General features: G+C 45.3%; 1 protein-coding gene across 1 annotated transcript in view; it reads left to right on the top strand.

Moving 5' to 3' along the window:
* Positions 1-13,195, top strand: part of RSPH1 (radial spoke head component 1) — a 42,415-nt gene extending 29,220 nt beyond the window's left edge. Inside the window, exons 6-9 of the mRNA XM_081003631.1 lie at positions 7,073-7,138; positions 10,539-10,698; positions 11,765-11,893; positions 12,759-13,195. Coding sequence (XP_080859757.1) covers positions 7,073-7,138; positions 10,539-10,698; positions 11,765-11,893; positions 12,759-12,808 — 405 coding nt within the window. The 3' untranslated portion in view covers positions 12,809-13,195. The remainder of the gene's footprint in view (positions 1-7,072; positions 7,139-10,538; positions 10,699-11,764; positions 11,894-12,758) is intronic.
* The last annotated feature ends 84 nt before the right edge of the window (positions 13,196-13,279 follow it).

The following is a 13,279-nucleotide window of genomic DNA, read 5'->3' as shown; positions in this document are numbered from 1 at the left end:
CCATAGCAACGGTTCCTGCCTCACAGGAGTGAGGCTGGGTAACACCAGGGGCCCGGTCGGACAACCCGTTTCCTGAGCGAAGTTTCTGAGCTCGCAGAGCTCAGGCTGGGTGACCTGTGCGGCAGCAACTTAAAGCCATAGCGATGAACCCGTTTCCATAGCGACAGTCCCGTTTCCATAGCGACGGTCCCTGCCTCACAGGGGTCAGGCTGGGTGACGCTCGGGACTCTGTCACAAAACCCATTCTTTGAGTGATGGTCCCGAGCTCGCAAGGGTCTAGCTCAGAGACTCTTGGGTCCCTGCCCTGTTTCCTTAGCGACAGTCCCGTTTCCATAGCAATGGTTCCTGCCTCACAGTGGTCAGGCTGGGTGACCCCTGTGGCCCGGTCGCACAGCCTGTTTCCTGAGCGAAGGCCCAGAGGTCACAAGGGTCTTGGTCGGAGACCCTTGGGTCCCCGCTCCATTTCCAAAGCGGTTCCTGCCTTGTAGGGGTCTTGCTGGGTGACCCTCGGGACTCCGTCACAAAACCTGTTCCGCGAGTGATGGTCCCCAGCTCGCAAGGGTCAAGCTCGGATCTGTTTCCATAGCGACAGTCCCGTTTCCATAGCAACGGTTCCTGCCTTGCAGGGGTCGGGCTGGGGGACCCTCGGGACTCTGTCACAAAACTCGTTCCGCGAGTGATGGTCCCCAGCTTGCAAGGGTCAGGCTCGCATCCGTTTCCATAGCTACAGTCCCGTTTCCATAGCAACGGTTCCTGCCTCGTAGGGGTTAGGCTGGGTGACCTTCGGGACTCCGTCACAAAACCCGTCCCCTGAGTTATGGTTCAGAGTTCGCAAGGGTCAGCCTGGGAGACCCTTGGGTCCCGACCTGTTTCCATAGCGACTTTCCCGTTTCCATAGTGATGGTCCCTCCCTCCCAGGGGTCAGGCTGGGTGACCCGTGGCACTCCGTCACACAACCCGTTTCCTGAGTGATGGTCCAGACCTTGTAGGCATATGCTGGGTGACTTTTGGCCCCAAGGTGCACCCCATTTCCATAGTGACGGTTCCTGCCTCGCAGGGGTGAAGCTGGGTGACCTCTGGGGTAGGTCTCACAACCCGTTTCCCAAGTGAAGGTCCTGAGCTCGCAGAGTTCAGGCTGTGTGACCTGTGCGGCTCCAACCTGCATCCTGTTTCCATAGGGACGGTCCTGTTTCCATACTGACAGTTGCTGCCTAGTAGGGATCAGTCTTGATCACCAGTTTCCCGAGTGGTGGCCCTGAGCTCACAAGGATCAGGCTCAGTGACCCTTGGGTCCCCAACCTACAACCAGTTTCCATAGTGATGGTCTGGTTTCCATAGCAATGGTTCTTACCTCGCAGGGGTCGTGGTGGGAGGAAAAAATCCTTAAATAAGAGACACGGGGGAATGATTAATGGACTTCAATGTACACTAATGCGCAAAGCATGGGAAATAAACAAGATGAGCTTGAGCTCTTGGTACAGCAAACTAAATATGACATAATAGGCATCACCGAAACCTGGTGGGATAAGTCCCACGATTGGAATGTAATAATGGAGGGATACAATCTATTTCAGAGAAACAGACCAGACAAGAAAGGAGGAGGAGTGGCGTTATATGTCAGGGATGTGTATACCTGTGAAGAGATCCAAGATTTAGAACCTCAAAGCCAAAGTGAGAGCATTTGGGTCAAAATTAAGGGAGAGAAGAATAACAGTGACCTCATTGTGGGAGTTTACTATAGATCCCCAAGCCAAACGGAGGACATAGATGATGCCTTCCTGCAACAGATGGCCAAGCATGCAAAAGGAAGGGAGATAGTAGTAATGGGGGACTTCAATTACCCGGATATTTGTTGGATGTCAAACTCAGCCAAGAGCATAAGGTCAAACAGATTCCTCACTGGCCTTGCAGACAACTTCATTGTCCAGAAAGTGGGAGAAGCAACAAGAGGAACAGCCATTTTAGATCTGGTCCTAACCAATGTTGATGACCTGGTTAGTGGGGTAGAAGTGGAAGGATCATTAGGCGCGAGTGATCATGCTCTTCTGAAGTTTACTATACAGCGGAAAGGAGCAGCCAAGCATACTAGGACTCAATTTCTTGACTTTAAGAAAGCCGACTTCATAAAACTTAGGGAAGTGCTGGGTGAGATCCCATGGACAGTAATACTAAAACGAAAGGGAGTTCATGATGGCTGGGAGTTTGTTAAGAGGGAGATAGTAAAAGCACAACTTCAGGCAATACCAATGAGACGGAAACATGGAAGGTGCCTAAAGAAGCCAGGGTGGCTATCTAAAGAACTTTTAACTGAGTTAAGATTAAAAAAGGATGTGTACAAAAAATGGAAAAGGGGGGAAACCACCAAAGAGGAATTCAAACAAATAGCCAGCACGTGTAGACACAAAGTCAGAAAAGCTAAAGCACAGAATGAACTCAGGCTTGCTAGAGAGGTTAAAAGCAACAAAAAAGGTTTTTATGGGTATGTTCGTAGCAAAAGGAAGAACAAAGAAACAGTGGGGTCACTCAGAGGAGAAGATGGTGAAATGCAAACAGGGGACACAGAAAGGGCTGAACTCCTCAATGCCTTCTTTGCCTCAGTCTTCTCCGATAAAGAAAACAATGCCCAACCTGAAGAATTTGGAGCAAATGATTTAGCAGAGGAAACACAGCCCAGAATAACCAAGGAGATAGTACAAGAATACTTGGCTAGTCTAGATGTATTCAAGTCTCCAGGGCCAGATGAACTGCATCCAAGAGTATTAAAAGAACTGGCAGATGTGATCTCGGAACCACTGGCAGTCATCTTTGAGAATTCCTGGAGAACAGGCGAAGTCCCGGCAGACTGGAGGAGGGCAAATGTTGTCCCTATTTTCAAAAAGGGAAAAAGAGAGGACCCAAATAATTACCGCCCAGTCAGTCTGACATCAATACCAGGGAAGATTCTGGAGCAGATCATTAAGCAAACAGTCTGTGAGCACCTAGAAAGGAATGCTGTGATCACCAATAGTCAGCATGGATTTCTGAAAAATAAGTCATGTCAGACTAACCTGATCTCATTTTTTGACAGAATTACAAGCCTGGTAGGTGAAGGGAACGCAGTGGATGTAGCCTACCTTGATTTCAGCAAGGCATTTGACAAGGTGCCCCATGATATTCCTGTAAAGAAGTTGGTAAAATGCGGTCTTGACTATGCTACCACTCAGTGGATTTGTAACTGGCTGACTGACCGAACCCAAAGGGTGCTCATCAATGGTTCCTCTTCATCCTGGAGAAGAGTGACTAGTGGGGTGCCACAGGGTTCTGTCTTATTCAACATCTTTATCAACGACTTGGATGATGGACTCAAGGGCATCCTGATCAAATTTGCAGATGACACCAAACTGGGAGGGGTGGCTAACATCCCAGAGGACAGGATCACACTTCAAAACGACCTTGACAGATTAGAGAACTGGGCCAAAACAAACAAGATGAATTTTAACAGGGAGAAATGTAAAGTATTGCACTTGGGCAAAAAAAATGAGAGGCACAAATACAAGATGGGTGACACCTGGCTTGAGAGCAGTACATGTGAAAAGGATCTAGGAGTCTTGGTTGACCACAAACTTGACATGAGCCAACAGTGTGACGCGGCAGCTAAAAAAGCCAGTGCAATTCTGTGCTGCATCAATAGGAGTATAGCATCTAGATCAAGGGAAGTAATAGTGCCACTGTATTCTGCTCTGGTCAGACCTCACCTGGAGTACTGTGTCCAGTTCTGGGCACCACAGTTCAAGAAGGACACTGACAAACTGGAACGTGTCCAGAGGAGGGCAACCAAAATGGTCAAAGGCCTGGAATGATGCCTTATGAGGAACGGCTAAGGGAGCTGGGCATGTTTAGCCTGGAGAAGAGGAGGTTAAGGGGTGATATGATAGCCCTGTTCAAATATATAAAAGGATGTCACATAGAGGAGGGAGAAAGGTTGTTTCCTGCTTCTCCAGAGAAGCGGACACGGAGCAATGGATCCAAACTACAAGAAAGAAGATTCCACCTAAACATTAGGAAGAACTTCCTGACAGTAAGAGCTGTTTGACAGTGGAATTTGCTGCCAAGGAGTGTGGTGGAGTCTCCTTCTTTGGAGGTCTTTAAGCAAAGGCTTGACAACCATATGTCAGGAGTGCTCTGATGGTGTTTCCTGCTTGGCAGGGGGTTGGACTCGATGGCCCTTGTGGTCTCTTCCAACTCTGTGATTCTATGATTCTATGATTCTATGCTTGGGAATCCATCACAAAACCCCAGTGATGGTCCTCAGCTCGCAAGTGTCAGGCTGATTGACCCTTGGGTCCCCAACATGCAACTTACAACATACAACTTGTTTACATAGCAATGGTCCTGTTTCCATAGCGACGGTCTCTGCCTCTCAGTGATCAGTAGCCTCAGTGATCTGCCTCTCAGTAACCCTTCGCAGGCGTAGGCTGGGTGACCTGTGCAGCCGCAACACACAACCCATTTCCATAGCGATGGTCCCATTTCCATAGTAACAGTTCTTGCCTTGCAGGGGTCAGGCTGGTTGACACTTGGGACCCCTTCGCACAACTCGTTTCCCGAGTGATGGTCTTGAGCTCTCATGGGTCAGGCTGTGTGACCTGTCCGGCCGCAATGTATAACGTGTTTCCGTAGTAACAGTCCTGTTTCCATAGTACGGTTCCTGCCACGTAGGGGTCAGACTGGGTCACTTGGTATCCCGTCACACATCCCGTTTCCCGAGTGGTAGTCCTGAGCTCGAAGGGGTCTGGCTGGGTGACCTGTCGGACCCTAACATATAACCCGTTTCCTTAGTGAAAGTATTGTTTCCATAGTGATCATTCCTCCCTCACAGGGGTCATGCTGGGTGACTCCTGTGGCACCGTCTCACAACCTGTTTCCCGAGCGGAGGTCGTGAGCTTGCATGTGTCAGACTGGATGACCCTTGGGTCCCCAACCTAGCACCCATTTCCATAGCAACGGCCCTGTTTCCATAGTGACAGTTTCTTTTTCATAGGGGTCAGGCTCGGTGACCCTTGGGACTCCATCACACAACCCGTTTCCTGAGCGAAGGTCCTGAGCTCGCTGAGGTCAGGCTGGGTCATGCTTGGGTCCCCAACCTATAACCCATTTCCATAGCGATGGTGCCATTTCCATCACAACAGTTCCTGTCTTGTAGGGGTCAGGCTGGTTGACCCCTGGTCCACCGTCGCACAACCCACTTCCTGAGTGAAGGTCCTGAGATTGCAGAGGTCAGGCTGGGTGACCCCCGGGTCGCCAACGTACAACCTGTTTCCATAGCGATTTTCCCGTTTCCATAGCGATGGCTTTGGTATTGCAGGGGTCAGGCTTGGTGACCCCTACGGCTCTGTCGCACAATCTGTTTCCTGAGCGATGGTCCTGAGCTCGCAGGGTTCGGTTTGGGTGACCCTTGGTTACCCAAAGTACAACCCATTTCTATAGCGATGGTCCCATTTCCATAGTGACCCCTCCTGCATCGAAGGGGTCAGAGTGCGTGACCCCTGGGATCCCGTTGTACAACCCATTTCCTGAGTGACGGTTCTGGCCTTCCAGGGATCAGGCTGGGTGACCCCTGGGCCCCATCACAGAACCGGTTTCCTGAGTGATTTTTACAGCTTCACAGGGGTCAGTCTAGGGTACCTCTGTTTCCAATGGGGCCCCAGCCCAACCCCTGTGAGGCCGGAATCGTCGCTATGGAAATGGGTGTTGAATGGGGCCCCAGGGCTGACCCAGCCTGATCCCTCCGAGGCAGATAAGACACCAGGAACTTCTGGAGGTGCTGAAAAGCAGAGGCCCAATATCTAGATGGTAGCCAGATGTTCAACTAAAACTATACATCTGCACAATCCTTGAAATTGAAGCAGTACTATGATAACTCCCCGCCATATTCCCACCAGACACTGCACCATCACTCAATAATTAGGCTGGAAGGTATATTTTTTAAATCCCCCAAACCCATACATCATAGTCTTGATATCCAGGATCTCCAGTGTTCACCCAGAAGCAAAGCCTCAGGTAAGCAAGTTTGTTTCATTTACTTTTGTCTGGAGGTGATTCCATCTGTCCACATGCAGCTCCTGAAGAGGCTTGGATTGCTCTGAGAATGTGTGCTTTTATTTTGGTAAATGGTATATACATTTTTGAACAGCTACAGCAAGAACAACTAAGTGCCTATGGAACCTTATGGTCCATCACACTGATAATGGCATAAGCATTAAGGAATGGAGTTATATACATGAGTCTGGTAAAAAACACAGGTTCAGATGGAAATGAAATGCAAATAATGTTGTTTGTGATAATTATGCTAAATAAGAACAGCCACTTTTAGATCAATAGTCTTGGGAGGCTGTGATGTTCTGTCGCTGGTTTCTGAATATTGGGTGTTTGGTTTCTGATGTTAAATTTCTGTCCCTTTTTTACATGAAGAGTGATCTGTTTTTCTTATGTTAGACGGCAGAAAGACATCACTGATAGATGCCATTGTGGCGTTTGCCTCCTAGGATGGGTCAAGGAAAGGGTTAAAAGGGGTGTGATGTGATTGGCCAGTGAGAATGCAAGGGGGGAGCAAAAGATAGAGTGGGGGGTTTTGAAAGTCAGTTGAGGTTTGGGAGTTGGGAGTTGAGGCTTGGGTGTTGGAGAAGGAAAAGGGAGGCTTAGGTGTGGGTTGGCAGAGTTGTATTGTGAGAGGGTGAGAGGAATTGTTAGGTTGAGTCAGATAGATAGTTGGGAATAATTCAGTTTGGAGTTGTTAGGAACTAAGATTAGGAAACTGACAAGAGAAAAATAAACCGAAACCATACGCTTGTTCCTGCATTTAAAAATAAACTTGATTATTTGTTTATGTTAACAACTGTCTGGACTCCGTGTGTCCCCGTGAGAAGCGGGGTGGTGGCAGTGAAGAAAGCAGTCGCAGTGGTGGCACAGGGTCAATAGACCGTGAAACGTCTGGGGGCCCTGTGTGATCGCCACAGCCATGTATGCTAAAGAATACAGTTTAGGATTTGATATTGTCAAAATAATACTAATTTTTGTTTGTTTTTTCCTACAGCCATTGGGTGCTGGGAAGTATATATTTGATATTGGATGTGAACAACATGGCGAATACATCCACGAGGTAAACACTACAAATGGTAACAACTGGAGAACCCATTCATTATATATCTTAGAACTAATGAGTGACTGAACAATAGCCTGATTGAGAAATAGGACCTTTGCTGTACATCTAAGTGCAAGAGTAACAATTCTACTTGCATGCAATGCTTAATTCATATAGACTTGCATTCACCAGGTGAGAAGGATAGATACTCTGTTCTTTCAGCCAGTTGCTTTTAGCAATCCCAGGGGTGCTTCCAATTGGTGTTTGTTGAGCATTCGTTCTGATTTGTTCACATCTATTTTCTTACCATACTTTCTGCAGTAAGATAAACAGCCACTAGATGGTGGTAGCATATAACGGCTGCACAAATTAGGATGCACAAAGAAATCAGAATAAACGCCCATGGATTCCATACAGTACCTGCTTGCTATCCTCCCAACTCCTTTTGCTATGTTCACATAAACACTGGGGTTATCATAAGAAATATCTAATGATAGTAAGACTTTGGCACCTGTACTTTCCAGCATGACTGGACTTTCGTTCCGTGAGTGTTGTGAATGCTTAGCCTCCAGGATGAGAACCAGATTCTTGATATGTGTATTCCTGTTATTGGCACCTGACATGAATGACTCTCATAAGCTTGCTGTTTAGCTTTCAATGAATAGAGTATTATTCTTTTGAAAAAATGATTAAATACTGCCTTTAAAATCTGTAACTCAAATCTGAATATTAATATATTTTATTAAGTAGTGAACTGTGAATTATTAGTATTCAAATCTGCAAAAGTTGTTGAATTCAAGATCTGATATTAATGTTCTTGCCCCTTATTTCTATCCTGCAAAATAGGCAATGGCCTTCTGTACAGGGCTATGGGGAGGAATCGGCCTTTGGCAAAGCATATTACAAACTATGGCTCCAGTTTTCCAAAACTGAAACATTCATTTTAAAAATGTATTCTACGCTTTGTGAATCTTGTGCTGCAAGCCTCACTTATTCAATGAATGCGTGTTTCATTATTTTCAACAAATTTGTGTTTTGTTTCTTCTTCTGCAAATGGAAGTTTTTGACTTTGTATAGTGGAATTCATAGTTCACTTTGATTCCCTTTCCACAACTTGCTTAGCTCATGCAAACCAAAAGCAAGAGAAGAGGCAGCAAAGAACTGCCTTCTGTGCAGAACTATGAGAAGCAACCAATCATTGAAGCCTTTATCTTCAAGCAGCCTAGTACAACAGAGGTGCCCTCTGGCTTTGAAATGGAGTGTTACTGCATGGTTTGCTTGCATGTGACATAAGTTAGAAAGGCATTTGAGGGTATGGGGGGCAGAAATTAATCCTTTAGAGCATTGGTTGATATTATATACCTATAATTTGCATTTTAATATATATATATATATTAATACAACTACTTATTCTTGCAATCTCTTGCAGACTTTTATTATTAATGGCACTATTCCATTTGTGTACCCTGCAATATTGGGGGAAATAATTCTTTGTGCCCTAGAGTTTCCAGATAGCAACATGGATATATTGTTAGGTTATAGTGAACGTCTGGAGCAGTGCAGTAGCATGGGGAGGATGGTGGCAAGGAAGACTGATTGGGTGGGCTCACTGCTGGGATGGCCAGTAGCATGCATACCTAAATATTACTGGTCCTTTGGGAAGAATGTTTGAGAGGCTGTGCAATAAAGAGACGTTAAAGGGATTCTTATCTGTACTTCTCATATAGCACTTACAAATGTACTGCTATGTCTTATTATTAACGTTCGTTTTATTTCTATACCTCCTTATAGTTTCAAGAAAAAAAATTCAAAGCTGTTTACAACCTACATCAAAACATCAAATAAAACATAACTGAAGAAAGTTTAATATAAAGTATACATTCAAAGGAACATAATTAACATAATTAACATGACTAAAATATTATCTTAAAGATTTCAAACTAAAACATTGCAAAGGAGGTAAATACAGATTGCACATTTAACACAGTAAAGTTAGCAAACAAAAATTGTCTTAAACATTTCAAAAGAAAGCATTACTAAATGAAATCAAATATAAAATGCACATCTGAAACAGTATAATTAACAAGAGAATAAAACATTATCATAAGCATAGAACATATCTGCTGCTGCTGCTCTTAGGCTCAATGACTAAGAGACAGCTAAGATAGTCTTACAAATCATACAAATGAAGATGTTGATAAATCTTAAGGGCTGCCTTGGATGTAATGGCAAGTCATAGCTTCCTTCTATATGCACCTGCATAAGCCTCAAACTTCTCCCTGCCACAAGGATGTGCTCAAAAGCTGTCACTTCAAAACTAATCACAATTTGCTATTACATCCAATAGTAGCGGATGGTGTGGCAGAGCTGCCTTCAAGCACCAGAGTTGCAGCAAATTACCTGGCTGGTGGAGGGGGTGGCGGCAAGGTTGGGGCTATGCAGACACACCGATGGAAGTGCTGGATTGGCTCCACCAGTGTGTCCATGCAGCCTTGCCACACCCCAGCACTGTCCAGGTAAGCTGCAGCTACACCAGTGTTGTAAGGGCAGCTCTTCTCCCCTGCACCAGCTTCTACTGACATCCAAACTTGGTTCTGTTAGAAACCATAGTTTCAGGTGTATTTGGGAACAATACCACTCAGTCTTTACCTCGATAAGACAAGTTTGTACCATCATACATAGGAAAATAGCTGACATGTAACAAGTAAACCTATGCTGGTCAACCCGGCCAGATGGGTGGGGTATAAATACAGTCGTATCTTGGATCCCGAACGCCTTGCGACTCGAACATTCTGGCTCCTGAATGCCGCAAACCCAGAAGTGGGTGTTCCGGTTTGTGAATGTTCTTTGGAAGCCGAATATCAGGGGCGGCTTCCGCTTGAGTGCAGGAAGCTCCTGCAGCCAATCAGAAGCCGCACCTTGGTTGTCGAACGTTTTTGGAAGTCGAGCGGACTTCCGGAACGGATTCCATTCGAGAACCAAGGTATGACTGTAATAAAATTATTAGTAGTACTAGTAGTAGTACTGTGGGCATCAGACAAGTGTCTCTGGGGAGTGTATCCTGCAACCAGGGTGCCTGTGCCACAAAGCTCTGATTTCTAGTCATTGCAGCAAGATGGCAGCAATTAGAGAAGGGCCTCTCAGAACAGCTGTTTAAAAGCTGGCATGTGTTGTAGCGAATGTCTATAACAGAGGCTGGATCAGGATTCCTTCTGGATCACTTTGATGGGGCATTGGAGCAACCAAAGCTGTTAACAAAGACTGTGGTGTTGATGTGGGCCTGTGTATTGTTGTAGGTTGAAAGAAGGGTGTGTGTGTGTGTGTGTTTATAATGAAACAGAAATATGTTATGAGTTATAGGACTGGTCATTTCCTTTTTCATTCAAATCTGTATCCTGGATATTCATCTGATCTTCAGGAAAAACCAGAGGAAGAAGAGGAAGAAGAAGTTATGGCTCCATCTATTCCAAAATGGAAAGCATCAAAAATTACTGCCCTAACACTCTGGGCACCTGAAGAACCACCTCCCCCTCCTCCAGCAGTAGAGGTTGCAATAGTTGAAGAACCAACACCTCCAGGTTTGTATTTTGCTGCAGGATCAACCCTTTATTCACTGAAGTGGTCCATCTACTACATTCATTTCAATGGGTCTCACATTTTGCAACATTAGTGAGATGAATGTTTTATGATACTGCACTATGCAGGAATTTCTAAATAAAATTAGGTCCAGGAGCATGGAGGATATATCCCACCACTCAGTTTGGAATGTGCTGCGTGATAATATCTGTGCATGGAGAAATTCAGAGATTGTTTGACCCGCATAGGTGATTGGAACTTTCTTAGATATAGGGGACGTCAATGCGATCTCCTGTGTGGCATGGCAACAGAGGTTTACAAAACATGCACACAGATTGAGGGTATATTCAAATATGGGGGGGGGGGGGTCAATAATAAAGCCCTGTTAACTCTATAGCCAAGGCAGAATGATGTTTTCGCTCAAGAGCCATATTCTCTTATGGCTATATGCTGGTGATGGGTGGACCCAAAGGAAAGTGGGGTTCCTCACACGCTCTCTTTCATGCACACACATGCCCACACACATCTGTTAGCATACATTCATGTACATACACAAAATTCATATATGTCACACACATACATATTCATGCATATACACATTCACTTGCTGGTAAATAAACTTTTAAAAAAAGCCTCCCATTGTGACAATGACTGGCTTTCTCAAGCTTTATTGCCATGCAGGAAGCAGGTATTTGAGGAAGGGGGACGGTTGCCACATGAGGAGAGGGTTCCTTGCTGTGACTCCCCCACCCCCTTAAAATCTCCCTCCCTCTCCCCCATAGTGCGACTATGGCACTTGGGGGGAAAAAACTATCCCATGGGAAGGTTGGTTAAATTCCAAAGGCCTGGGTAAACAGAAGGGTTTTTATCTTGTCCCAAAATGAGGCTGATGTGGAGAAAAACCAAAAATAATTTAGAAAAGCTTGATATGGGAAGGAAGCTGATGATGACCATCGTAGGACCAGAATGTTGCCTCAATAACTTGTAACCTAAATGAAGCTAATAAGCAGGGCAGCAATGCTTTTGTTCTTCTAACATTTTATTTTTTCTTTCTGTTTTCCACATCAGCTGATGACACTGCAACTGAAGTTCCTTCTGAAACTACTGAGCAACCTGCAGAGGCAACAGAGCCCACTGAAGAGACATCTCCTCCTAAAGAGGCTGAGGAAGAAGATGAGACAGCTAAAGAAGAGCAAGGTGAGGGCTAGTGCAGGGGTCAGCAAATTTTTTCAGCAGGGTCCACTCTCCACTTTTTCACCACTGTCCCGCAGACCTGGGGGGGAGGGCTGGACTTTATTTTGAGGGGGGGGGGAGAACAAATAACTATGCCCCACAAATAACCCAGAGATGCATTTTAAATAAAAGCACACATTCTACTCATGTAAAAACATGCTGATTCCCAGACCGTCCACGGGCTGGATTTAGAAGGCGATTGGGCTGGATCCTGCCCCCAGGCCTTAGTTTGCCTACCCATGGGATAGACAGAAGGTGCAGTGAGTGATTAAGCTGCTCCCTTGCTTAGACGGGATATTGGCATCCTATTTTTTCCTTGTACCTAGAGGTGTACTACCCTTGTACATAGAGATTCCATTTTGTTATCATGGACAATAAATTTGACAAAAAATGTTCTTTGTGGAAACAGACACATGGATAACAACGTAAAGACATAGCTACATCTAACCCAGCAAGGCTTTGCAAGGGTTACCTGCTTGCAAAGTCACACAATCTAGTCCACAGTGCTCCACTGCAGTACAGTGCTGCCAAAAAAAAAAAAGCCCAGCTGGCTCCCTCTGCCCAAGGCTACAGGAAGGTGGTAGAGGGAGGCTCCCATCCTTTTCTGTCCCATTGGCATCAATGGGAGGAAAAGTCACTACATCAGCTCCTGTTCAACCACAAAGCTGCACTTAGGATGGGGCATAAGACGCCTTGGCCAGCTTTATGATTCTGGTCTGGTGGTTTTTTAATTCTGTGTTTCTATAGTGTGAGTTACAAGCCTGATATTTCAGAAATAAATAATCATCCCTGTTGTACTTCTTTCCCTCCATTTCTTTTTTTGCCACAGCTGCAGTCATAGCAGAAGAAAAAGAGGAGGAACTTGAGGCCCAGGACTAAAGGAAAGAAGTGACAAATGTTGCATACAAAGAAATGAAGCTCAATCCAGTCAAGGTTAAGTCCTGTTAGTTTTAATTGAGGTATACTCACATGCTTAACTTTCCCATTGAAACCAGTGGGACTTAAAAGTAGTTGATTTTGATGGGATTGTGCCCATACTCCTTTGGCAGTGCACTTATTATCTGAACTGCTTCTTTCATATTTCAAGGGGCAGCAATAGTCTCACTGCTGTGGCAAGGGGCAAAAGTCTGCCCTTCCTTCAGCACTCACTTGTGCTCCTCCTCTTCTATCCTGTCTCCCTGCCATCAAATAGGTGGTGGTGGTGCAGAAATGTTCTTTTTAAATTGAAATGTCTTTGAATAAAATATAAGTTTGGTTGTTCTTGAATCTATGGTTTCTGGGGTGTGGTTTTTTAAAATTATTATTAAATACAGAATATAGCCGAACCAAGTTAGACTGTGGGCATTTTGC

This window comes from Podarcis pityusensis (genome assembly GCF_964106645.2).
Source record: "Podarcis pityusensis genome assembly, chromosome: 4".
NCBI classification, from domain to species: domain Eukaryota; kingdom Metazoa; phylum Chordata; class Lepidosauria; order Squamata; family Lacertidae; genus Podarcis; species Podarcis pityusensis.
Note: the sequence above shows the minus strand (reverse complement) of the source record. Positions and strands in the feature narration are given on the sequence as shown.